Raw genomic sequence first — 27,364 nt, 5'->3', positions numbered from 1 at the left:
TAACGGAGTGTGTTTGGCTAAACATTAGACAAATGGGATATGCAAAGTTAAGGAAATGAGATGGAATGGAATCTCTAGAAGCCACGGTGTGTGTGAGAGAGAGAAAGCCAGAGTGAGTGAGTGAGTGTGTGTGTGACTGTGTGGCCGCGTGTGCTGCATCGCATCTTAAATACACAGCTGATCCTTGCTGTCACTGGATTCGCTTGTGGCTCATTTCGGGGCACAAAGGGCGGATTGAGGGATGGAAGGGGTTGTCTGCCCCCACACCCCCTCCCATTGACTTATTGATCGAAAGATAGAACGTTAAATAATCACACCACGGTCAATGGGAAACGGTTACTTTCAGAACTAATCATCAAATGTATGTCACTCTCGCCTACCAACTTTAATTTGAGGTTAATTTCAATGTGAATTTGACCGTTCATTCCCACATAAAGCGTTCATGCATCTGGAACGATTGTTGTGAAAGGACTACAATTACACTACCATGTCAACAATCATACAAGACGGGTGGTTTAAAACACGGACAGAGTTTACCCTTATACAGCCAACCCTACCAGTTAGTGCTGAAACTAGGGTACCTCGGGGACAATGCAAAGAAGAGTGATTTCAATATGTTTATAGGCCCACACACCACACACATTTAGAAGGCTACTGGGATTGTAATGGTTTAGCTTGCAGGGGCCTAATTGTAAGCTTAAGGATGTCAGATTGGTTGAACTCACTCACTAACTGTTACTCACTTGCCTGTCATGAATTTCAGGAAGGAACGCTATGCAAATTACTGAATGGTATCACCTTGACGTCCCAGCCCTAATTAGTCCAAGGCCTAGTCTATATGGTTTTCACCAACAAGCCCATGGATTCATATTTGGACAAATAAATGTAAGACAGGATGGGTCTGGTCTGTGTGGTGTTTGTATACCATGCAGTATTATATAGTAATATAACAACCAATACAGCAATGCATAGTAACTAAACATGGCACCACTGCAGTTATATCAATGGCAGTGCCTAAGAAGCCATAGTAAGATTTAACCCTCGCTGAAAAAAAAACTAACAACTGCTGTTAACGTTAAGCACGTATTGGTCACAAAATATATCAAAATCAATTTGACCAGAAATAACATCAAGCTCCGTTTTCCTTTTCAAATAAGCGTTGATAACATATTTTGACGTATATGTTGACCTTCTACATTCTAACAAACGATGATAATGATAAGTATTAAATGAAGATAATGGACATGGAGAGTTTCAGCATCACAATATTGCCATACAGTGTTATTAATGTGTAATAATTACATCTCTAATATAGTAACCACGGTCTACTCTTTTTGTTAAAACTATTCTTCAACTTGTTCAACATCTGGCCTCTCACTAAAACTTTGTTGCGGAAGAATATGACGTGTACGGCAAGAGCTGACCGACAAGGAAGACGTCCAATGGTATTTAAGGACAGGGTCCTCCACATTCCAGTCCGCTCCGTCACAGCCAATCGGAGCAGTCGGTAGTGGTTCCTTGAACTCCCAAGTTAGATTGGTTTACAAAGGCCCAATCCCGGGGCGGCAATATAGATCTCCAAAATTAGCACTTATTAACGGTCTAAAACCCGGCGTTCAATAATATACCACGGTTTGGACCATGCCGTATTTAAGCACCGGTGTACCGTCCAATATCGTTCATTCTTGTATAATTTGAATAATAAGCGAGCTCACAACACAGGGGTAGTATGGGGTTTAAACCCTGTAATAATAGCGTTACTTACCCAGAAACTCTCCAGGAAGTAGGGCGTTATCATCTTGTCTTATCCCCCTTGACCGGGCCACTTTAATGGTGCGAATTCAAACCGTAGGGACGTGATTTCTCCGCCGTCCTACCCCGTTCCTGTTGTGCCGTTTCACTGCTCTCCTCCAGCCTTCCTCTGCCTTCAGACCAGACTCCACCTCCGTGTGTTTTCTACTTCCCAACCTCACACACGCACGCACACACACACACACACACACACACACACACACACACACATACATACACGCACACGCACCGTGAGAGTTGGGTTTGAAACAGCGCTACCAATGGCACATTTAAATACATAATAGAATATCACTGTTGTAGGCGGAAGCTACGGTTTGAATTTGCTTTATTTGTTGTGGTAACTCGTATCGATGATTTATTTTCCATTTGGGTAACTTTCCAAGGAATCAGGGCTTTTACTTTGAAACTAGAGAAGTACTTTTACTTTGAAACAAAGTAGCTGTATGCAGTTGATCAGAGTAACGTGTAGGCCATGCGCTGTCATTGGGTTTGTGATCGGGCAGCAAATTAGGAGGCCGACCAAACGTGACCGGTCTACTCCCTGCGGGAAACGATTCGTATGCATGCAAAGCATTTGATATTATGCCGACAAATCAATTGTATTAATTGAATACCCCCGTGTGTTTGTGTGTGTCGTTCATTTCCTTATTCACTTTTTTTCAATTAATACAATCTCCAATTTTTGTTACCTATCCAATAGTAACATTCTAGGCTAGATATATTGTTGTCAGACAATTCTTGCAGATATATACAGTGGATACAAAGGTCCACAGCTACCGGTAGCTAAAATAACTACCGTTGGTTATTTTTTTGTGATGTCATTAATACTGATATAACTTTTCTCCTTATTGAAGTAATTGTTTCCATTGAATCATTAAACACCTTGCAGTTATTTTAATCAAATCTTTAGAAAACACGTTTGTTGTGTTCTGAGGATAGGCTTACCCAAAACATTATTTTTAATTAGCTGTTAAATTGAATATAAACAAAAACGGACAGAAACAATGTAAACAATTTATTCTGAACAATGTAAAGATTCAAGCAATGGTAACCAGTCACACCCACTTGATCATTGTACAAATATTGTTACAAAAATTACTACAGTACAATATAGATTCTTTGCATGATCCAAAATATTTGGTGGCCCCAGTAGTACTAATTTTACTTTATAATTCAGCAGCTTATCAAAAAAAATGCATAACAAGTTTATTGAAATGAAATGCCTCTAATATTAGCAAAAAGATGAAGGCTAAATGGATTTCCAAGGCTAAATGGCCATCAAAAGTGAGGAGAATAAGGAACAGACATTCAATATTATTGGTTGTCGCTTTACAAAATACATTTAATAAAGCTCTTGAGTAAAAATTCTAATTTGGAAACTATACTACTTTCATGGCAAGCTCTTATTTCGTGACGTTTTTCTTCTAGTTACTTTAACTAAAGGACTCTTTATCCCCTGCAAATACATTTCTATTGACACCGTCCATGGCTATGATCTCTCATGGCAGTGTGTACACATCGCTCTGAATTACAATCACTGTGTGAAAATACATTTGTGCAAGTTACCTTTTATTTTTCTACATCAGTTCTCCCCACTGATGACCATTCATTTGTTGAACAACCTACTGTTTCCTATCGCTCCATTCCAGAGGCTGGTAAATCTCATTTTGTAAAAGATGGACAAGGCAGACATGGAGTGCAGGGGGGGTGGGGGGGGGGGGGGGGTGGGAGAGACCCCAAAACACTAAACGCAAATCAAACAATCGACTCAGACAACCTGAGGTTTACGAAAACACTGAATTCAAGTCGTGTTACAAAACTACAATGCATAGCAGCAGTCAATTCACAAATGCAGCCCATTAGAGACAGTTTGTTTCGGTGTCTCAGAGACCAACACAGGGCTTATACCAGGCCAAGGTGTATATGTTTGTTTTCAAATGCAAAGACAGCTGGAATGTGACACAGACTACACATTTACTTCCGGGTAGATGCAACACAATGTGGCAACAACAAAAAAGGTATAAGTGTTTACCTACATCTGCCTCCACTATATTCCATGATGTGATACATACTGAATGGACGATTCCTTTAAAATCTAACATCTGGGATTTTCGATTGCACAACAACATCAGTTCAATATATATAATATATGTTAAGTATGTATACCAAGTTGTCCAAATAATTTATATCGAAAAAGAATGGCTAAACAATTAGTAACAAGTATGGGAATAAAAGTTTTGCAGAAAAAAAACAATTGTATTATGTGTGTACATTGCCGCAAAACTATACTTAGGCTAAGTAGTGCTATAGTTGCTATTGAAGTGCTTGGCATTTAAAACACAAAGTAAAAAATACTGCAATTATTACTCTGACCTGCAGAGAGAGAGAGAGAGAGAGTGTGTGTGGAAAAAGAAGGTTGTAAAACATAAAATGTGCTCCCTAATCATTTCAAAACATCATGGAATACGTTCAGGCTGTGACATGAAACAAAAATAAACAGACAAAAGCAACAACAATATTATGTAGTTTCACAGTATTTAAAAGGACGCAGAGAAGCAGAATACACCAGCGCTCTCAATAGGATTAAATCTCATTAAAAAAAACTTTTAAAAATACCAGTGTTGAAATAAACCAATGCTGAGCAAGGCCATAATATACCTTTTATACAGTTTCCTATATAGAATTAAAGCCCCCCACCTCCCTGTCTTGATTATATTCCCCTATGGGAAGGGGGCCACCAACATGTTAGGGATCAGCTACTCCACAACACCCAACCACAAGCACTCGAAACAGTTCACAATCATCCTCAAGACCATGCTTTAAGAAAAGCTACCAGAAAAACTAAACATAAATCAGAATTAACCGTTTTTAAAGAACCCCTCAGTACCCTTAAAGATAAACATTTAATTGACGTCGATATGAAGTTCCCTAGGTTTGAACAGCCAACTGATTACACACCTCACAAAGAAAGACACGACTAGCTTTCGTGGTTTGTATGGAGATAAGGAGATGAATAGGTGAACACGGAAGCATGACATCATCCATCTTCACCCCCCAAAGGCTCGGATGTCAGCAACAGCTGATGAATGCACAGAGCTGCGTTACGTGGCGTTTAAATGTCACGACACAGGCCCACATCCCACCGCCAATAAAGAGGAGTTAGCTGGGAAGCCAAAACATCTAGAGCCGTGGGCCTGGCCCAATGCTAGAAGGTCAAGCCATCGAGATCAGATCACCGTTTGTTGTTTGGTATACCCGCTCATGGTAGACTACAGTAGTCACTCTCTGCTAGAAGACAAAGAAAACTTAAAGAGTACCCGGCTTAAAAAAAAAAAAAAAACGTTGACCAATGACCAATCAAATTCAACACACAAACACAGCACTCTTTTGCCGGGCAAATTCTGTTATGATGCAAGCATGCTGTCAAACTGAGAAAAGACAATCGTATTCTCACAAGAGACAAAGAACATCGACAGCTTCTGCCCTGGTGACCAATGGGAACCTGTTATTACTCCTTCAATCATTAGAGATTATTAGAAAAAAACTCAGTAACCACTAAAGATGGCAGGCTGTTGGGACCTCAGATATTCAGAAGGTTTGAGTTTCACTAGGACACCACCGTTGGTAGACGGGTTAATTTAAGGATCAGCTACATGATCTGATTCACGGCAGGTCCAGGATTATTGACTCTAATTTAAACGAGCTATTTCCCCGTTGTAAAGAACCCTCTACTCGAGTAGTAGGACTCACCAACACTGTAACATCGATTACCTTATCTTAGATTGGTCTTTTTATATACGTTTTAAACCCTAAACAACACTTGTATTTAATACCCAAGTAATAATGAAGGCAGGTAAAAAAGAAAAAGAAAAAAAAGTTATTATCCTAAACGCGTCATTGGTTGACTGCTGAGATGAGACGCAAGTTTTCCTCCCGTGATTTAAGTTGTGCAGCCATTTATTTTTCCTCCATTCCGCGTATGCTCGCGGTGCATGGAATACGGCGGACCTCCCCATTCCTCCCTCCCTGTCCATGTGGCTATGAGGGGGCCCTCTCTCCCCACCCTGTCCCTCCCTCCCTCCAACCCTCCCAGCAGGCAGACCCTACCCCCTAATGCAAAGGGCAATGTGTTCCCTGGATGAAAGAGGCTCCCTACAACGTCTCCAGATAGTGATTGACCTGTAGAAGGAAAACACAAAACAAGGACTCAAAATGGAGAAAAAGAAAAGTATTCAATAAATAAATCAAAAAGGAAATATTTGAGGAAATGAATAAATCAAAACAACATTTCTCGAATTCTAGCTAGGTTTAGGTTCTCTGAACGAGACGAAGATATGAGGTAGCCGAAACTGGAATGATGAATGAAAACAAGGTCACAGGACGCACTGACCCGACTGACTGGGCCCTGGGCTCGTGAGCGCTACACGCCATAGAGGGTGGACAGGCGCTCCTTCAGAGGAGCAGGGAACTGATCCGAGAACCGCTGCCAGTTCTCCTCTCCAACCTGGTTCCTGAAGCCGTGCAGGATCTGAAACCACAGGAGAAAGGAGGTTAACGGGGCTTCAAATTAACGTTAAGTTGCAAAATAAGCCTCACGGTTGATGTTAAAAACAGTTGCATTTTTTGTTTGTTTGAAATGTGGCTTAAAACACCCTCTGTGATATACATTCCAACTTTCCAGCAGCGTAGAAAAATCTCAGGTAACTTTTGAGAGATGGGAAAGATTTAGAGGGTTGAGGAGCAGAGTTTGAAGATGTTCAGTGAAACATTTGCTTAGCAAATGTAAATGTTGTTCCTTCAAGTCTGATCATGACCCAAAATAATTCAAATCATGTGTATAAGATTGCAAAAAAAATAATGACTTTTTTTTACCTTACAAAACATGTCCCGTAGATCCTCCTTCGGATTTACCCAGGATGCAACTGCATCACAAAAGAATATAAAATCCTAGAGGTGGAAAAAAAAAAACAGGGTGTGGGGGAAGGGGGAATCGAAAGAGATGGGGAGGCGGAATTGAAGTAGCACACGATTTGGGATCATCTCATTGCTATGTACTCATGAGTTCTAGAACATTAGAGTTCCAGAACTTAAGAGTTCTAGAACTCCAGCGTTCTAGAGCTCTAAAACCTTAGAACACTAGAACTTTAGAGCACTAGCCCTCCATCATTGGCGAGCCACTCACCTGCACTACACCTCCGGGGTTTACACTTATCATGGTGCAGATTCCCCGGAACGCAGAGTCTTTTTCCTCATTGTCTCTTATGTTCCGTAGAGACGTGCACCTGGGATAGGGAATACCTCTTTTAAAAACACCACACACATAAACAGAGCAATACTTTCAGGAGACAAAAATTAACCAAAAGCGTGTTCGATTTTTAAATCAATTAAAAAAAATAAAATCTTTAAATGTAACATATCACCAATTTATACTTTCTATCCGTAATCCTGAAAAATACTGCTTTGTTTAAGAGTCTTAAGCATTATTCTTAACCTTATCTTAAGTTAAAATGAACTTCAAGCAAAAATATCAAACATTCTTGGAGATAATAAAAATATGCTTTTGCTCTTAAAATAATGAATAAGGTAGAAATGTAAGCATACACATCGAACACACCTTCAGAAGCTGCATATTTATATTAATATAAAAATCATCCTTATGTCTCTGTCATCTTACTCTTCCTGTTGTTTTTGGTTATGAGTAAAGTATTGTGTAGCCTTATCTATGAGCACCCCAGAAACATAAATGTACTTATCTAAACTGTCAGGGGACTTCTGAGAAAGCCACATGTAGCTGGTGGTCTAATAAATAAGAGAGGGACTTGGCCATTTTCAAAATAATGCTCCCTTTTTTTATCTGTATGTACTTTTGTTTATATACCAGCAGACATGTGACACTCCCCTGCACTCTTTAGATCATTAGCGACAGATAACGATGACAAGAACTGAAAATTAAATGAATTAATGTGTAATACGTGAAGGTGCTACTGAGGCAAAACAACAACATCACAAGTAAGGCCTTATAAGTGAGGACAGGGTTAGTCACATGGTTGGCAATGATTACAAACTGATCCATACACTAAATAAACAGAAAAGACTTGAGGTCACAGGGAGGCGAGAGAAAGACGACAGTAGCAGGGGGAGAGAAAGAGCAACAATTCTCAGGAGAGGAAGAGGAGGAGCAGGAGAGGAAGAGGAAGAAAGGGGGAGAGGAAATGAATGAAATAAAAGATTGAATAATACACACCAGGGTCTTATAAACTGCTGTAGCATGGGTGCCACCTCTTGAGGACAAACGTAACCAAGACGACCAATTGTTATTGCTAAGGTAACGCAACCACGGTTACACACCACCAAACGCCAACCAAGACATGAGCAATGAGGAGGGGGTGGGGGGGTGGGGAGAAACAAATAAAGAAAAAACAAAGAACTCAGAAACATGAAAATCAACAGAATCTGTATGTGAATAAACAGACGGTTTCACTAATGCAGATTATTACAACCTCCCCCCGGGGTAAAAGAGGGGAGGAATGCAAAATATGACTATAAAACACAAACACGTTTAAGGGAGATCAACGTTTTTGTTGTTGACAACACGGTCATGAAGTCTATCAAGAAAATGAACTCATGCCACTCGCATAAGAGGAATCCTAATAGTGTGGCAAGGTTGGAATAACTTTGGGGATCGAATTGACCAGTTACAGTCCAGTCGACCATTTATTTCAGAGATTTCTCCCTTAAACTCACACAGACACACACACGTTAACATAATTGTTTTTCATCGTAAAAGAAAAAAAGAAGATCCAAATTGTCTGTTCTCTCTAACGGACAGATTTACTCCCAGCCACTAAGATGGAGGGCGACTAGTCCCGCCCTGCAGGTTGGTATGAGGCAGAGAGGAGGAAGGAACCTACGTTTAAGAGACACAAAACTATGCAACATTCTCATTAACAAACAGGCATTTATGAACAGTTAAATGGTGCATGCAGAAAGCAGATGGTAGGCTCATTAGAGGTACAGTTCAGTGCAGGATATATATACGACCAGACAACATGACGTGGTGCAGTGGGAGTGGGATTAATCTCGTTAGTGTGTCGTTATCATTACGTTTTCGGCCACTTCCACCTTCCCTCTACGTTTGTTGTGTGTAATGGTACATAGTACAAATTGGTTCCCAATACTGTCGATTGCTCGACAGAGGTATGGCCTCTGATCCACAAAGCGCTGTTGCATGTCAGGGACTTCAATTTTGGTTGAAGGTGGAAGTGGGAGAGAATCAAAACAATAAGAATGTGATTGGACAGTTTGAACGGACATTGTTATTTTCTTTTGGACGTATCCTGCATCAAACATTTGCTATCCTTAACAACATTCAACATCTATTAGCAGAAATGCATCCACATTTAAAGAACAGTAACTAAAAGCAACAAATAAATAAACTGACAACGAAAAAACAGGTACACATCTACAGAGTCCCTATGGGGTCTCAATTTAAGTGGGGGACATCTCCTTGAACTAGATAGGCTTTTGATTGGTTATGGTTCATTTTAGCTAGTCAATAATAAACCCACAATTTAGTATTAGCTATATGAGCAAAGGTTAACATTTTTAGCCTGGATTAAAGGTGCTTTATGACTATAGGGGGATAATTTAAGTATTATATCTGTCCATGTGCTACAAAAATCGTATTTTCCTCACAATATGCCAAATGCTTTGTTTAATTCCAATACAATACCTACATTCAATGTACAAACTTTAGCATTTTATGTAATTTCAAGCCTGGCAACTAACATGGCTTGTTTGTGTCTTTTCTAGATATAAATATGTCTGTGAGCTTGCTAATCAGTCTCTGAAATAGTTATATGTTTGGTCCAAACCTGTATGCATATATTGCAGATGTTTCTGAGAACAACATTAATTATTACACCAAGCTACAACATTCTGAGAACCCTGGCTGTGCTTGGCTGTGTGTGTGTGTGTGTGTGTGTGTGTTTGACTGTTTGTTTGACTGGGTGCGTGTGCATGCGTGTGTGTGCACCAACCTTCATTTGTGTCACTCCCTGGTTACGTGTGTGTGCGTGATCCGTATGTGTGTGTGGGCGTGTGTGTGTCGTTTGTGTGTGTGTGTGTGTCGTTTGTGTGTGTCGTTTGTGTGTCGTTTGTGTGTGTGTGTGTGTCGTTTGTGTGTGTGTGTGTGTGTGTGTGTGTGTGTGTGTGTGTGTGTGTGTGTGTGTGTGTGTGTGTGTGTGTGTGTGTGTGTGTGTGTGTGTGTGTGTGTGTGTGTGTGTGTGTGTGTGTGTGTGTGTGTGTGTGTGCACCTCCCTCAGCAGCGCCACCATGTGGTACCTGTGTTCTCCAGCAGCGTCTTTGGTGTGTTGGGCCTGTTTATGATCTCCACCAGCAGACGCAGTGCCTCGGCAACGTACGGCTGCATCTCCAGCCCTGCGTGGTGGAACCCAAACAACACACCGCGTCGTTCTATAGTCCGGGACATGCATGTACAACCCATAGGTGGAATGTGACCAGTCTAGAAGGAGAGGCACGTACCCATTTGTATCGCGATCTCACCAATAGCCCAAGTTGCGTTGTTGCACACAGATATCAACTCAGGATTCAGATTAGTACCGAGTACGGGAATAAAATCAGCTGGAAGGAGAGAGGGGATACACGCAGACACAGATTGAGGAGCACACAGGGTACCGATGATTTCTTTATGTTATTGTTATTATATACCATTAAGCAGATTTTTTTTTGCTCTGAGCATGACGATATATTTGATATTTCCAGTTAAAGCGAAGCCAACAGTAACTGGTAATAAGAATCCCATGGTCAAGAATGTTCCTGAGTTTTACTGAACCCTTCATAATGAAACCATTTGACGTACCGATGCAGGGCTTCACATGGTGGAAGCAGGCCTTGGTCAGATCCCCCAGCAGAGCAAACGAACTCTGGCGGACTTCAGGCATCTTATCCTGGAGGAAAGAGTGGGTTAGCCCTGGATCAGCAATTGCGCATAATCCATTCATAAACTAATCCAGGAGATTCTACAAAGGAATATACTGCAACGGGACGCTGACCACACCTTGTGCAAACAGGCCATAACCTGTTCACAAAGGACGTGGTGAGCACTTTGTCGCGGCTTGGCACGGCAAACTCACAGCGAACATCGGCAAACACAAGCATTGGTCGCTAGGCGACTAGCATAGCGTCGGTTTCTCGAGCCATTATCATTTTGAATTGTGTTTCGGTGGCAACTCGTCTAGTGAGTTTGGTCCGATGTATGCAAAAGTTTGCACTCCGAGGATAAAACAAAAACCTCCACCGAAAGCTGCGTTCAACACCGTTGTTCGGCGGTGCGCAGCGCTTTATCGTCACCGCCCGAGGCATACACATGAATGGAGTCCTGAGCGCAAGCCACGTCCAATGGGAAGAGGACGGGCCTTCACTCTGTGTTCTACACGTTGGTCTGTCTTTGTTGGTTCACCTGCATGCACTGGTACATGAGCGTGAGGATGTTGCTGCGAGCCACCAGCTGCTCGATGTTGCCCCCCAGCCCCTCAGCCAGTCCGCTGAGCAGATCCAGAGCTACGATCATGAAGTCCTTGTCCGGGGCCTCGTACTGCTCTGGCTGTGATTGGTGGAGCTGAAAAAGAGCGGGAAAAACAGAGTGGAAGAAGGAAGGAAAGACATTTAGGAAACAAACCCTTGAACTTTAGTAGGTATAAGTAATAATAATAAAGAATATTTTACACTATGGCACAATCAAATTATTATTCAAATAAAAAACATTCAATACATACAAAATACAATTTATTGAAATTGAAATTGAAATACAAGAGATCACAGATAGTAGAATATTGTGTGTATATATATTAACCGTACAGAAATGCCTCCAGAATGTCCTCCTGTGTGCTGGGTGCTCACCATGGACTGGGCAAGGGTCTTCTGGACCAGGTTCACACAGCGCTGGTACACAGGCTCACAGTACGGCAGGAAGCCACTCTGGAGGGCCGTGGCCACCGACGACAGACACTGAGGAAGAGGATGGGGGATCACAATGTGGCAGTGAGCGGGTGCTCGACTCCCAGCCGCCAGGTCTGCGGTTCAAACCCTGACCCCGCACAAGATGCCAAACTCCAAATAAAACATAAAATGTAAAGTCTTAAAGAAATGTACTTCTAGTAAAGGGAAGAGGTCTTTGTCTTCGTCCTTAAGTTCGTTCCATTTCTGGATCAGAGGAGGCATCAACATCTGGATGTACTCCTAACAACAACAACAGGAATACAGGAGACATGCTTATTAAACAACCATGAATCTATTGAGAAGGCCTAGGACATGCCGATGATGAATCTATGACATCTTGAGAGTTTAAACATAAGGATGGAACTTAAAGGTCATTATGAATCAACAGCAAATAAGCTTTTTGTTTAATGCATAAATGTGAGGAAGAGTTGAGCAGTATTTGAAGGCAGACTGGTCCCTCGGCCCACTGCCCTAGCGCCCGTGCCCCCCGGCCTACCGGCTTGTTGAGGTGGTGTCCCACCGAGTCGGCCAGGGTTCCGATGGCGTCGTAGAGGATGAGCAGGTTCTTGTGCTGGTACTTGCTGAAGGCGAACACCAGCGTGTCCAGGATGTAGGCCAGGTAGGGAACCAGCTCTGTGCACGCCTCCTCCTCCAGCGTGGCGAACGCACTGACCAGGGGAGCGTTTAAAGAGAGAGGAGGAGATATAGAGTCAAGGTCTTGTGAACTCTATTCAAACTCTAATCTGATGCAGTTTGTAAAAATGTATTATGATGAACTTTATTCATCCCATAGGTATCCCAGCAGAAGTACAGGACTGCAATAAGAACTGAAAAGGGATTTTAATATTCAAACATCCAAATATGGATCTATGAAAAATATAATTACACAATGAGTAGTAGAAACAATTCACAGTGGATGTAACGACAGTTATGGTATGGATAGAAGAAGCCTTTGAAGATGGCGCTATGTATTTATTTATTTTTTAATTATTTACACACTTTTAAGTTTTTCACCAAAGTGGTGTCACATAAAAAAACTGAATCCAGGTACACAATAAAAAATAAATAGAGTGTCCTCAGGCATAGACACTCCCACACTCAGACACCTACAAACACACAGACACATACACACACCCACACGTGTACTCCTACACACAGACCTGCAGGCAGCCTCCTGGACCCTCTTGTTGCTGTCCAGGATGCGTTTGAGCAGCTCCGTCATCAAGGGCTTGAGGTAGGAGTCGGGGGGCTGCGACACCACCCAGTGGGCGTAGCGGCTGAGGGTCCAGCAGGTGATGGAGCGCACCAGGGCATTCTTGTCCGCCAGACACAGCACCAGGTGGGGGATGAGCTCCGGCAGGTAGGTGATCATGCCTTGCATGCAGCCTGGAGGTCAACACAACAAGACCGTTAAACATCTAAATGACACTCTTCTAATGTAGCTCTTAATAACCATATCCGGAATGAAAAGTTTCTCAAGCACGTCGACTAGTCATTCTGTCAAAGGAGCTTTTCTCTGTAAATAGTCTCTTTCTGGGCCACTTTTGCCCTATCAATGTTTTCTGAAAACCACAATAACTGCAGCTACAACTCAAACCACTAGACGCTGCTTCTGGAACAACTCATAGTGCAGGTTTAAAAGAAAACATTTAATTCAGGTATCAAGCCAATTGATCGAAGTTGACAGGTATAGTCTCAAAGGACTTCACAGGCCCACATTATACGAAAACCCCAAACAGAAGAAATCACTCCCCAAATCCAATGGGGAGGAGACCTTGACAGGGAACCAAGATGTGGGAAACCTCGTCCGGGGACGGTTAGGAGGGAATAGGTGCAGAATGGGCCGACATAATAAATCATCATCGTGTTAGTTCCTCTAACATTCAAAACAACGTCGCTTCAGTACATGTTTTGCATCTTCTTCAACTCTTCCCCGATTTCCCACCTGTGATTCTCAAATGTCCCTTCTGAGATTTCCTAAAATTTCGAACTTGGATTACCCAATGTCACTCCTAGAATTCCCAAATTCCCTTCCCGAGATTCCCGTCATTTCCCCCGTGGGATAATAAAGGTTGACGTCAACGTACCCTCTGCGATGGCTCCCAGGACCAGGATGCCGGACTCTTTGACGACCCACTCCGGGTGGAAGAGGAGCTCCTTGAGGAGCGGCAGCAGGTGAGCCAGGAGGTCGTCCCGGAACACGTTGGCCAGGACGTCCAGCGCCGCCGCAGAGCACTTTCCTGTAGCGCACACACACGCACACACACACACACACACACACACGTGACATACAAGTGTGACTGAGAACAATGAATTCATTCAGTCTCAATGTACATGCTGCAGGACATAAACCAACAATCGCCAGTCCCTTTTCACAAATGGTCATTAGTATGCAACCACTCAATTCATCTTTTAGATTTCAATGGGCCTTAATCAAAGGGCACAGTCCAAAATCAAACGAGGACCAGAGTAAAACAGAGACAAGCAGTCCCTGTACGGATGCGGCCCTTTGATTCTTGAGAAACGTTCTAGTTCACGTACTTTGAGCAAAAAGAACCGCCGACCGAGAGGGCGGAGCTCCGAGGGAGGCACTCAAAAAGGGAGACGGCGGGAGAGAGTGGCTCACTCACGCAGGTTCCAGTCCGAGATGGTCTCGTCGTCGTCCAGGTCGTCGTCGTCGTCGTCGTCGCCATCGTCGTCGTGGATACCGCCTCCCTCGTGGTGCTGCGCCACGGTGCGCGAGCGGTGGAAGCGCGGGCGGATGTCCTGCTCGTTGTCAGGGACGGCCTCGTCCTCCTCGGTGTCTCCCTGAGAACACACCACTGCTCGTCATCCTCCCAGCAGACCACTGAATACTCATATAGTGTCACAGTGATGTTATTGGTAGGCATCATCGTTATTAAATAGCCTTATTATCATTTATTAGAGCTAAGGTAGGCAATTTGGAGACGTGCCAGAGTAAGCTTGATTTTTGAAAGTATCCAAGTGAAAATATTCCCCCCCTCCCTTCTGGCCTCCCTCCAAAGCCACTCCCACTAAACACGAGACTAGCCCGCAAGCTTTAGCTATAGGTCGGCCTTGTGGAAGACAAGGGTCATGCACGATGGGTGCACGGGCAGATTGGGTGCAGGTAGCATAGGAGGTATGTAGACGGACAGGTAAGCAATCCAAACATTATATTCTGTGCATAGGAAGATGATGGTTGGATGAGCTTATTACAGGCCCGCAACAGATACTTATATCGGCTCTGACAATGAATGAACACCACCATTGTCTAGTTAGATTCGGGGTCAGTTTTCGGTCTAGCTTGTTGGTCTTGTTGGACACATTTGCGCCTAAAGGCTGCCTTAAGCAACACTACATTCCGAAGTTGTTCTTGGCAGATGATTACAGGCGGTCTACTGGTAAATATGAACAGCATCCGGAACAAGTACCCCATGTCACCAACCACGCAGACTCAGAGACTGGTAGCACTGGTAGGCTCACAAGCGTTTGGTCATAGATCACTTGGATTTCTGATCAGTAGCATAATTACTGATGTTATTCACCAGTTATTATTTAGCTGATCTTGTGTTGTTGCAAGAGGAGGGGGGGTCTTGTGTTACACGGGGCTGTCTGTCCCTCTCCTGCACGTGCACTACATGTACTTTTATTGTATTCTGTCATTGCGCTAATAAATAATCTAATAATCTATAATCTAATAATCTGACTATTTCAGATGCTAAAAGTAACATATATATATATTAGTGCTGTCAGTCAAACGCGTTATTAACGGCGTTAACGCAAACCAATTTTAACGGTGTTATTTTTTTTATCGCGCGGTTAACGCAATTTATTATTAAAAAAAAAGAAAAAAATCGTCCTTTTTATTTTTGCTTTGGCTCAAAACAAAGAAGCAGTAGCCTGACTGGTATGTTCAAGGCAGCATGATTGTATGTTCATCGTTTAATTGCACTATAGGCTTTTTTTTTTGTATCGTCCTGTTTTGATCATTATATGCCAATGTTGTTATCAGTAAAAAAAACATTTGCACAAGGCAAGCCGATGCACTTATCCATGTTGATAAGAGCATTAAAATGAGACCAATTAATGGGACAAAGAAATCAAGGGATATTTAGCATAGAAAAAAGATTTGCGATTAATCGTGAGTTAACTACGACATTAATGTGATTAATCGCGATAAAATAGTTTAATCGCTTGACAGCACTAATATATATATATATATATGACCAAGGCAATAGGACAGCTCTGTGGATGGTTATAATGTGCTTCTGCATAACAAGGGAACCATATACCGGTCTTGCTACAGAGACAAAAAACAGGAAGAAAAACTGCGTTGGCCTTGGTGTTGGTTAGCAAAAAACACTGAGAGAAGCCAGCACTCTGGTGTAGGCGTACTCTAAACTTAGCTTCTGATGACACAGACGTTGTACCATGCTACAATCTTCCTGTCAGCTAACATGCTATCTGTTTGACGCAACAAATGGGCGAAGTTTTCAATTATTATCATTATTAGGAGATACATTGTGCAAGGAACATACACATTTTAACTGCATAATAATATATCAGCAATACATCCCAACATATCAATCTAAACGCTTTATTCACCTAGTAGCCGTCATGGTCCAACATGCAACCTAAGGGTGGCAACCAAATGTAGAATCGGCGTTCCATTAGGATATAGTTGTAGATGAATCAGACCCAATGGACTCACCCAGCTAGTGTTTAGAACCAAGATGGCCATCAGGGGATTCAGACCGTATGGACTCACCTTGAGCAGAATGATGTCAATCTCGGAGTACTTCATCCCGTTGACAAGCACAGGGGTGAGCCTTAATCAGAAACAGACAGCACAGGGGTCTCAGCCAATCAGAGGCCAAGGAAAGGCCAAATAAATCTATACGTTTTTTCTAGCGTGGAAGGATACAGATTAATGTGTCGGGGGCGGAGAAAACTGTAAAATACAGAAAGGGGGGGGGGGGGAGTGAGGTGGTAGGTCAAAGGTCAGGAGTACCAATTCTGAGGGACAACCCCCTCAAGGTCTCAGGTGAGTTACTACCCTGGTCAAGTTCACCTCCTCAAACGGTTTTCATGTTGGTTCCACGCGTGTGCGTGCCTGCGGCTTGCGTGTGGGTGGGTGTGTCTGCGTGTGTGTGCATGTGTGTCGGTGCATGTGTGTGTGTCTGCGTTTGTTTGCATGTGCGTGTGTCTGCACGTGTGTGTGTATGCATGTGTCTGCACGTGTGTGCATGTGTGTGTGCGTGTGCGCATGCATGTCTTACAGATGGAGATGTCCGGCCAGGACCTCCTTACACACGGGCTGCTCGGCCAGAGTGAGCCAGAACTCGCAGGCCTCCAGCGCCACGTTCTCGTCCTGGTCCTGGGTCCGCTGGAGCATGTACTGCAGGGACAGAAACACAGGGGTCAGCTGAGCCTGAAGCACCACGCAGTACGGTACTGTACTGTACTGCAGGGACAGAAACACAGGGGTCAGCTGAGCCTGAAGCACCACGCAGTACGGTACTGTACTGTACTGCAGGGACAGAAACACAGGGGTCAGCTGAGCCTGAAGCACCACGCAGTACGGTACTGTACTGTACTGTACTGCAGGGACAGAAACACAGGGGTCAGCTGAGCCTGAAGCCCCACGCAGTACAGTACTGTACTGTACTGCAGGGACAGAAACACAGGGGTCAGCTGAGCCTGAAGCACCACGCAGTACGGTACTGTACTGTACTGCAGGGACAGAAACACAGGGGTCAGCTGAGCCTGAAGCACCACGCAGTACGGTACTGTACTGTACTGCAGGGACAGAAACACAGGGGTCAGCTGAGCCTGAAGCCCCACGCAGTACGGTACTGTACTGTACTGCAGGGACAGAAACACAGGGGTCAGCTCTGGGCCTGTAGCACCACGAAGTCCCACGTAAGGCAGGGTGAAGGGATGTGGTATTTGCTTGGATGATAGGCATGTGACAGAAATTAAAAGGCACACCAAAGAACTGACACTTCCTGGGTGCCACTTCCTTCTTGATCGGCCGATTGGGAAACCCGCAGATCAAGATCAGAAAAGTGTGTCTGGGAGATGAGGGAGATCCTTCGCATTGGCTGTGAAAACATGATTACTGGGGAGACTATGATGATATTATTCACACTCACACTCTCCACTGCCCAGTGGACAGAATTTCCCAGGGGATTATTAAAGTACTCATTCTGAATCTGGACCAGATGGATGAGAGAAACATGACTCAGGATTCAGGCCATATTTAGGGCTTGGTAATAATTAAATATTATAGTTTATCCTCTTTGAATGGTATGTATTGTCACAAAATTAATGTAGACTTATCGTGATCCACAATTGTTCTGGTCTAATTGAATTACGATTAAAAGATTTGCACTTCAAATGACCCATAATTATTGTGATGAATAAATGTGTCGATATCGCCAAGCCAAAATTCCCCATTTACGCTCAGCTGACCACCGTGTGCTCTCCACTCACAATTATGATGCAGTGCAGTACTCTCAGCTCACCTGTATGATGCTGTGCATGTGAGGCAGCAGTCTGTCCATTCGGACCTCCAGCAGCATGACCAGCGCCCGGCACACGTTCTTCCTCACCTCAGGCTCCTCATCTGTTGCCAGGGCAAACAGGTTCTGGAGGAAAGCCCAGAGCGGTCACACGGTCACACAGTCACACACACACACACACACACACACACACACACACACACACACACACACACACACACACACACACACACACACACACACACACACACACACACACACACACACACACACACACACACACACACACACACACACACACACACACACACACGCGTAAGTCAAAGTAACTTATACGCCAATAGATGTGACATTATTTTTCAGAATTTCAAGTCGCCACAATTGATACATTTTCCTTCCGGTCACATGAAGCACTTTATCAATGATGATAAACAATGCTGTTTATCAGCATCGATTCATCTGTAAATTCACCGAAAATCGGAACATACATAATTGGAATAGTCACCTGCAGTAAGTAATGTCACTCCAACCCCAACACAAAAGATTGATTACCTCCCTCCCCCTTCTATGACAAACTAACAGGCCATGAAACTGATTGATTTCCTGCTTAGAGAAGTAGGTTTATCCATGGCCCATCTGGGGCTCAGGGCCGTGTCAGGGTCGTCCGAGAGAGCAGGGCCGCTATTAAAATAGAGGCACATAAATGTTGTTTGTGGACACGGCAAGAGACGGCCCGAGAGCTGGCCGGTTTTCACGCCTGGTGAGTTTAAAATGCAGCAGGGAGATGAAATCCTCTAAATGAATTGTATGGATTCAGGAAAAAAGGCCAAATGTTGCTCTATTGGCAAAGCGTGGCACTATAAGGAGAGGGTTAGTGTTTGCCCTCACAGGATAGTCCGTCATACCGATGATAAAAGTGTCCCACGCAGGGCATATATTTAAAGGGTGTCCTGGTTACCATGACACCGGGTGTCAGGTTCATGAGCCATTAAGCCCGAAGCACACGGCCGTGTCAGGACGAGCTGATATAACATACGTGTACATTGTTAAATAAAGGCTTGGGAATGTCCCAGGCAAATAAAAAAAGACTTGAGTACTCGACGGAGCAAATGATATAAATAGAGTGGCCGCCCCATTCACCCTCCATGTGCGCCACTCCATCAGAAATATACGATTCCATGAGTTTTTTATGGTGGACTTCGATTCACACTCCCTGCTGTGTGCTTGGGGCTAATGGTGTGTGTTCCAGATGCCTCAGACACCAGCCTTAGGAGTTGCACTTGTGACGTAATTTCCTGTCTTTTGTCACTTATAGCGTTCCCGTTCGTCTTTGTGATTGTGTCTTGTCATCGGCTAGTCGTTGTTTATTGTTAGCTACATTAGCCTCTTTAGCAAAACAGCTTGAATAAAAACAACACAACTTTACATTGAATTGCACGCACAGCAAGTCTGTGCAATGCATAAATTGGTGACCGGAATAAAGTAGCAATGTAATCAAGTGTGTAAGACCATTTCAAATCAACATTAATATGAACAACGTGGTACAAATACAAAGAAAATAAATCTCTGTACGGAGGCAGCCATTTTTGTTGAGAGAGTCATCAATGAACTCGGAATTCTCTCAGAATTCCGAGGGGGATCGAACAAAAGGGGGCGTGCCTCCGTGAATTGCGCAAGAAAGCTTCGAGATTTCCCCACTTGCAACTCGGAAGGCTGCCGTCCGAGGGATCAGGAACAAACCGTAACTGAGCCATTTCAATGTCCATCACATCGTGACATCACAACGTGGGAGTATATAACCGGTGGAGCTTGTTTATGGTAGACTGGGAGTTGATCTGTCTAACGTACAGATGGAGTGACTGACATGCCCAGTGTTGACTTAAAAAAAAAAAGCATAGATGACGAAATGGTGATTGCTATTACTTATTCACATGGCGGTGTAATATAGGCCCTTTAACTTTTTGGTGGAAGACCCAATGCATTTTGAAACAGTTGATACTTGCCTCCACGAAGGGGTCGATGTGTAACATCAGAGCCTGGGTTCGGCTGATGATGAACTGATTGACACAGGCAATGGCGTGAGACCTGCAACACACAGACGATACTTCACAAAAACCATAACCAGCATGCGTCTTCATCACTTTAGCAGTTAAACTTCAAGGTGTAGCGGTAGGTGTGTCCGAACACTGTTCATGTCGAGGCCTGGGGAATTATACTTCAGAGCAAGGTAAGGTATCTTACAAGTAAGATAGCATTCCTAGGATAAGATAAGATACGGTCCTCTCAAGAGTAGCTTGTTTCCGAGCTACTGTGCGAACATGGGGGTGAAGCATGGCATGTAAACAAAGAGAAGTACGGGTCAGGCAAGTGTAGATTACATCAGTTATAGGATGTGATTTAATTGATAACATTAATGAAATAATTATGGATCAACATTGAATTTCCAGGTCTATTTTAAGCTAGTCCATTTACGAGCTAGTTGTAATTTGATGTACTGCAGCTTTATCTTGTAATTTACTGTATTGTCGTATTTCAGGAACTGATTTCAAGTTTCAGATGCTGGTGAGTTACTATAAAAACAACCATATCAACATCACTAATTGGAAAGTCAGTAAAAATGAAGCCCACCTTATCTTAGGGCTGATGTGCTTGAAGAACTGCAGGAACTTGGGAATCATGATGTTGAGCGGGCGGTCGAGAACATCGCTGTCCAAGATCTCTGCAGAGTCCTCACAGATCTTCTGCAGCGCTCCGAACGCACCCTGCCAGACGAAGATGAAGAACAGATCGGCCCTCTTTAAAGTCTTTAAAGTTTAAAGTCACCGTGCATGAACTGTGCTCTGCGACATGGACAAAAAAGGGACATAATCGCGGCCCTCATACCACAATTTGTCACCATCTGTTTTGATAATCTATACTTAAACAATTGCAGTATTGAGGCCCACTACATCTGACTGGAGTTAAATAACATGGAAACTAGGTCAAGTCTAAAGATCCTAATCATGTAATTACACTAACCTCACACGTGTTGTAATCCTCAGAGTCCAGCAGGAGGCACAGTTTAGGCAGGAGCTGGGGCCAGTTCTGTAGCTCTCCTTTAGAGGCGATGGTTGTGATGAGGATACCTGGCAGGGAGGAAGGGTTATGGGGAGGTCACCTCCAACACAATCATATGGACACAACATTTGATGATTGACCGATTAGAGGAAGTGACTGTCTTCTTGCTAACGTTATTATTCAACTCTAGCCCCCAACCGAAAAGTGTACTAAGGCTCATTGCATAAATAAACACAACACAGTTTACCGCATATGTCTCATCCTGCAAGCATAGCTTTCATCAATGAAGATCTAACATAACATGGTGTGCTTCAAATGTTGAAACAATAGTCAGGTCAGGGTTTTTTATATACCAAAGAAACTACCATTTGTTCTTGTATTTCGGTGTTGGATTACAAAATGAGAAACAGTTTGGGATTATAAACTAATCGAGCCGGCATCCGCATCGTAACACAGTGTTACTAACTTTAATAAAATAAATAATTTCTTAAATAAAATACCAAGTTGTCTTACCACCCAGGTCATGGAAATTGCAGACAGTTAGCAGCATTATGAAGAAATATTTGTGGAATATAATACTTCTTTGCTTTGCAAGATTCTTCCAATAACATGTTACTGGGTCCTTAACAAAGGTAGTTTCGTTTTTAAACATAATTAATCTTTCATAGACAGATCATTGCTGGCTTGTGTTCAGCTGTTTCAGATGGGGAAAGGCACACACTGTCACAAACATATTTGCAATCTCCAATGTGCTAATATTACAAGCTGTGCAACAGCATTCTTCATCTATTACTGTTGCATTACCGATTTTGTTTTTACAACCTTACTAATTTGACTAAGTTTAACATTTAATCTTTGAAACTTGATCGGATCTCTGTGTTAAGAGTCTGTAGAGAACAGGTATAAAGTTCAAATATAATTATTCTGTAAGAAAGAGACACAGGTAAACTCTAAGCAAAAGGCTAAACATGCAAACAGTTTAAGTTTAAATAAAAACCATGGGGCTACTCACCCACAGTGGCCCGGATAAGAGGGGAGGAATCGCCAATGTTTTGTAGACATTCATTCTTGATGAAGTCTGAGACGCCGTTAGGAAACGACTGGTAGTGAGCCTTGACATTGTTCTTCAAAATCAGTCCACTCAGGGAGCGAGTGGGCTCATCTTAGAGGGAAAATAATCCAGTTAGAGACTTTGAGATATATGATACACAAGGACACGATCAATCATCGTTGTCCTGGAATAATCCTGGCGCTTTAGCACGCATAAGGCAAAAAGAGAAAATAAAGAACGACACACATCCATTAGTATGCTACAATCTGTGTGGGTTTCTGAATAAATATTTGAAAATAACAAATGTTCTGACAAGTGTTAAAAACATGTCATGTTTATCGATTGATGATTCATGTTGGGAAAAAATAAAAAATACATAATCGAAATATAACCTCACAGGCACATTTTGCAAAACAATGGGGCCACTATTTACAAAACAGTTTGGTTAGTTAACCAGTTGATATCTGATTTGATAATTGTCATATAACCCCGTCACCCTGAATGTCTTAACAATCAGGCCGTCTACAGCACAGACAGCCTGGTCAAGAGTTGAGCGTTGCTAGGCGTTAAGTTTAAATTTAGAGTGACCCATATTCTGAGAGCCCTATCATCTGAGTATCCACGCCATATCCAGACAGACCGGTCACTCAAGAAGAAGCCGATTATATCAATAAATGTACCGCTAGATTAAGGAGATGGCAATATTAGTATTCTTATTTTTATAATCGTAAACTATTAAAATGTATAAATAAATACTGTGTGCTTTGAGGAACATAGCTGAGATATTTCCCATTGAACACATTGTTTGATATTTCAGAGCCAGTTTTCTTTTCTGTAATGTTATTTATCTCTGTGTTCAGGTCCTTTGCACCTATTTACCAACCAGGGTCATTACAATGTCTTGAAAGAGTTAAATCTTACCTTCTGATTTTAACTTTGTGAGAACGAATATCAAATAGTTGTTAAAGTCAGGATACTGGTTGAGCTGTTCTAGTCTCTGGGAACAGGTATTAAGGAAGACTTGTCAACATTTATCAGCCACAAAACAGCTTTCCGTCTTAATGCAAATCAGTGAATTAATCATCCACTGCGTATGAACATGATTTCTTTTGAATCTCTGCTATAATATTCAATGGTTAGAGATGATCAGCAATTCAGAGAAGAGTCATTTGTTTTCAAATAAAAATATGCTGCAGGCCTACTTAAAAGCCATTGATGTATTTATTTTTTCTTGGCTGATGCTAAAGGGGACAATTCATAAAAATATAAAAATATACGAACTGATCATGGGTCCATACCCAAGGGCCATAGGTAGAGATCTGTCATGCAGTGGATCTTCTACGATGCATACAACTCCTACAAAAAGGATTGTAAATGTCAAAGCTAGCTGGCTAGTTAGCTTGTAATGAGATTTGTATTCTGGCCAAGTACAGCTGCTGCAGCTAGCTAGCCAGAATAGGAATCTAATTACAACCCTCCCTCCACTGAACTATACTACAACAGTGTACCGGGAACCACCAGATGGACCTAGGATCCGCAACCTCTTTGACTATTAATCTATTGATGCAAATTGTGATAGAATAATAAGGTGAAGCCAAACAACGGTTAACAGTAGGCCCTGAAAACACTGCCTGTCAGAATTAAAATGATAACTATAAGAAAGGCTTGTTAAGAATATTGATATTATAAACTCAATCGAATTAAAAGGGGAAATTAAAAAAGGGAAAATCAGGTACAATGGATCCTATTAATTAAAAAAATAATACAACAATAGTGAAAAGGAGAAGACATACATTCCTAATTTAGCATATCAATAGTGATGACAGATGTTTTCCTCCTTTCATGGCTTACTTGGTACATTATGTTTACCCTGTGTTTATTGAAAAGTGATTTGTTGCTTGAATAGAATAGCTATCCAAGTGTATCATAATGTTCATTAATATGTTTGTAATTTTGTGATTAAATTAAATATAAAAAAATCGGAATGGCAAGGACAACAGCAAATCTTGAGAAGCACTGCTAATAACAGATGGTCCAAAGAGGTTGTCTCTATCATGTTCTTTTGCAGCTGGGAACGCAGTCGACTCTAGTGACCTAATATCGGTAACATTAGGTATATTATGTTGACATTCAATGCGAAAACATGTCCCATTCCAGATCAAGTGAAACACACCAGTAACACCATAGCAAGACATAGGAAATATGCAACATCCTGCCTCATCATGAGCCAACAATAGGACGCACTGGATAGGAATATAAACCCAACAACACATCTGCGCACTGTACAGTAGAAGGTTAAAGTGGCGTAATGTTGCAGTTATTACGGTATTGGGATTAAAATATCCCCGTATAAAGCTTAGCAACCCCAACGTAACGTTAATTAAACTAATTCCATTTTCCTCCACGAATCCTTTGGATTGATTTTTTTTATTCAGATAATTGAGGGGCGATCATCTATCCCTTAATCACGAGCTGAGAGAGGGCGATTGCAAGGTGACGAATTCCCAAATGACAGGAGCGACCCTTAAGCCACCGTGGTAGTCAAACCCTGTTGTTTACAACACACACACCCGACACAACGTGCTGTTTAAAAAGACATGTTGGCTGCCAGAGAGCTTGGGAACAACACACTAACCAGTCTGGTGTTAAATCGTCGGGTGCTTCTATCAACGGAACAACATGCACACTAGCACACGTCAGAATAGCTGGCCATCAAGTGAACCCAGTCCCGTCAAGAGGGGCCTGACTACAGAGGGGATCGAACCCATTCCTGTCTAAAGAGGAATCGAACCCAGTCCTGTCTAAAGAGGGGATCGAACCCAGTCCTGTCTGAAGAGGGGATCGAAACCAGTCCTGTCTAAAGAGGGGATCGAATCCAATCCTGTCTATAGAGGGGATCGAACCAGGTCCTGTCTAAACAGGTGATCGTCGGAGGCATGGAAGGATACTTGCTGGACGGATCTCTGGGTTGACGTGTCCGGCGACTGGGACTCCTTCAGGAGCTGTATGATCTGCTGGAGCCCCTGCTCGTCTGGCTTCCACTCACACTCCATCTTGATTTGCTGCAGTGGAAAAGGGCAGAGAATGCTTATGTCAACAACACATAACCCTTCGGATTAAAAACGCGAGTCCATAAAGGTGTGTTCCGGAGAGCGACAGTAGGCCCCAATAACCCCGACACGTTGTCTAAGGACGAGCCAGTGAATATGATTTATTTTACCTAGCTAACACGCCACTCAGTAATGGGCTTCCTCAGACATCGACCTGTCAACCTCGGAACATCCGTTTTCGCAACAAGCCAGCTATTGGCTGTTAGGTAGCTGGCTATAGACGGGCTATAGTAGCTTCCAGGGATAGCGGCTGAACATCACGTTCATCTCGCGATAGGACCGTTGCTAGCATGAGGGCACTAGCTGCTCAACGTGCATCCGCAGAGGTCCTAGCGCCCACCGTTTTACTTTACATGTCTCTCATATTGAGGACCAACCATGAGCGCAGAGAACACCTCTATGAGAGAACACTAACATCTTTAAACAGACGTGAAAATTTTAATTAATTGATTCATTCAAATACAAGAGTAAATGAATAAATAATGAAATAAATAAACAAATAATTAAATTAATGCATCCAAACATTGCCCCAATGGTCTATGCATCTATTGCACCTTCTCACGTTTGACAAGTGCATCAAACAGTGTACAGTGGTCGTTTTTTTTGGTACACTTTAGTCAGTGTTTAGGTTTGTTGTGTATTGGTTGTATGGTGTTTGTCTTTGCATATGTTGCTGTGAACTGTGTATATGTGCGTCTTCATAAATATGTAAGAATAAGAATGATAGTATGAGGATATGTATGCCTTCATAAAGTATGGGTATGATACACAGGAAGGGTCTATGTTTATTTATTGTTGAATGTTTATTGTTCATTGTATGGCACGCAGCTTAGTTACCAAAACAAATTCCTTGTATGTGAAAACCTACCTTGCAATAAACTCCTTTTTGATTCTGATATTATGTGTAATATGTGTTGCATTGAATGCAGATTTGCGCTAACAATTAATTCAAAAGGCTATTGATATCTTGCCTGAACCCAGGGGCGGTTCTAGGGGAGGGGGGCGGCAGGGGCCAGTGCCTCCATAAAACTGAGCTTGTACCCCCCAGTGGCCCCAGCTCCAAACGTTTTTCTTTTTACCTCCGTCCGGACGGGGGGTCGATTGCTTGCGATGGTGTGGCACTGACGCACAAGGTGGAACTTGAGATGCATAATATATATTAGTGCTGTCAGATTAACGCGTTATTAACGGCGTTAACACAAACCAATTTTAACGCTATTTTGGCATGGCAAACGCTGTTGTTTTTTCACCTGCTGCCGTAACAACTAGTCACATTAGAAAAAACTACAACACCATACCGGATCTAGCTACACTGGAAACAAAACAACAAGCACGCCGCACAAACATGTTGGGGCAAGCAAGGATACGGAGCGGGTGAAAAACTCCTTAAAAGTGTGTGTGTGTTTGTGTGTCACTCTGTTTGAGCCTGCAGAGTTCAATGGTTTCATTAGCTGTTATGTCTTTCTGACCAATCGCAGTTCAAGGCCCACCTGGACTGTACCACCTCGGGAGGGGCCGCTCATACTCCCCTCTAGACAAAATCGACTTGGCTGCGACGTTGACAGATTGTGAGTGTTGCGTCTGTTGAGTGAGTGAGAGGTTGCGGGCGCACAGCTCAGGCTGCCGGACGGCGCTGCAAGGAACTTTTATAAACACAATATTGTTATCCCACAGTAATCAGCCTGACAGCCTCGAAACGTTAACGGCCCACCGGGAATTCTCCCGACTTTCCCGATTACCACTCCGCCACCGTGTGTGTTAATGTGTGTGTGTGTGTGTGTGTGTGT

At 42.8% G+C, this 27,364-nt stretch overlaps 2 protein-coding genes across 10 annotated transcripts in view; both read right to left on the bottom strand.

The window, feature by feature from the left end:
* Positions 1-2,294, bottom strand: part of fcho2 (FCH and mu domain containing endocytic adaptor 2) — a 39,501-nt gene extending 37,207 nt beyond the window's left edge. Inside the window, exon 1 of one of the 7 annotated variants that reach the window (XM_060050426.1) lies at positions 1,766-2,294. In XM_060050426.1, the coding sequence (XP_059906409.1) occupies positions 1,766-1,798 (33 nt within the window). In that variant the 5' untranslated portion in view covers positions 1,799-2,294. The remainder of the gene's footprint in view (positions 1-1,765) is intronic. The other 6 variants (XM_060050420.1, XM_060050422.1, XM_060050423.1 and 3 more) reach the window with 6 other exon arrangements.
* A 520-nt stretch (positions 2,295-2,814) lies between these two features.
* Positions 2,815-25,864, bottom strand: tnpo1 (transportin 1). 3 transcript variants are annotated; one of them, XM_060050418.1, is made up of 25 exons: positions 25,688-25,863; positions 25,416-25,529; positions 23,389-23,464; positions 22,429-22,578; positions 21,378-21,484; positions 20,988-21,121; positions 20,363-20,444; positions 18,363-18,485; positions 17,115-17,233; positions 16,604-16,664; positions 14,463-14,640; positions 13,920-14,072; positions 12,993-13,218; positions 12,329-12,500; positions 11,986-12,072; positions 11,692-11,841; positions 11,294-11,452; positions 10,694-10,781; positions 10,357-10,455; positions 10,156-10,251; positions 8,057-8,132; positions 6,995-7,094; positions 6,685-6,759; positions 6,203-6,340; positions 2,815-5,991 (listed from the first exon to the last, which is right to left on the bottom strand). In XM_060050418.1, the coding sequence occupies exons 2-24, from the start codon at positions 25,518-25,520 to the stop codon at positions 6,233-6,235; spliced, it is 2,724 nt and encodes a 907-aa protein (XP_059906401.1). In that variant the 5' UTR covers positions 25,521-25,529; positions 25,688-25,863; the 3' UTR covers positions 2,815-5,991; positions 6,203-6,232. The 3 variants fall into 3 exon arrangements, 2 of the variants coding, with proteins under 2 accessions (XP_059906401.1, XP_059906402.1); XM_060050419.1 differs by having other exon boundaries at positions 11,734-11,841; positions 25,688-25,862; XR_009525391.1 differs by lacking the exons at positions 2,815-5,991; positions 6,203-6,340; positions 8,057-8,132 and having other exon boundaries at positions 25,688-25,864.
* Positions 25,865-27,364: the final 1,500 nt, after the last annotated feature.

Source organism: Gadus macrocephalus, chromosome 4, assembly GCF_031168955.1.
Source record: "Gadus macrocephalus chromosome 4, ASM3116895v1".
Taxonomy (NCBI): domain Eukaryota; kingdom Metazoa; phylum Chordata; class Actinopteri; order Gadiformes; family Gadidae; genus Gadus; species Gadus macrocephalus.
This window is presented reverse-complemented; position numbering and strand designations above follow the sequence as displayed.

Excerpts from the sequence above, each read along its gene's own strand:
- tnpo1 (XM_060050418.1), bottom strand. The coding sequence starts at position 25,520 with ATGGAGTGTGAGTGGAAGCCAGACGAGCAGGGGCTCCAGCAGATCATA. Across the intron at positions 14,641-16,603 it reads TTGACATCATTCTGCTCAAG|GGAGACACCGAGGAGGACGA; the intron begins GTGAGTCCATAC and ends GTGTGTTCTCAG. Across the intron at positions 13,219-13,919 it reads CCTGGGAGCCATCGCAGAGG|GCTGCATGCAAGGCATGATC; the intron begins GTACGTTGACGT and ends GTTGACCTCCAG.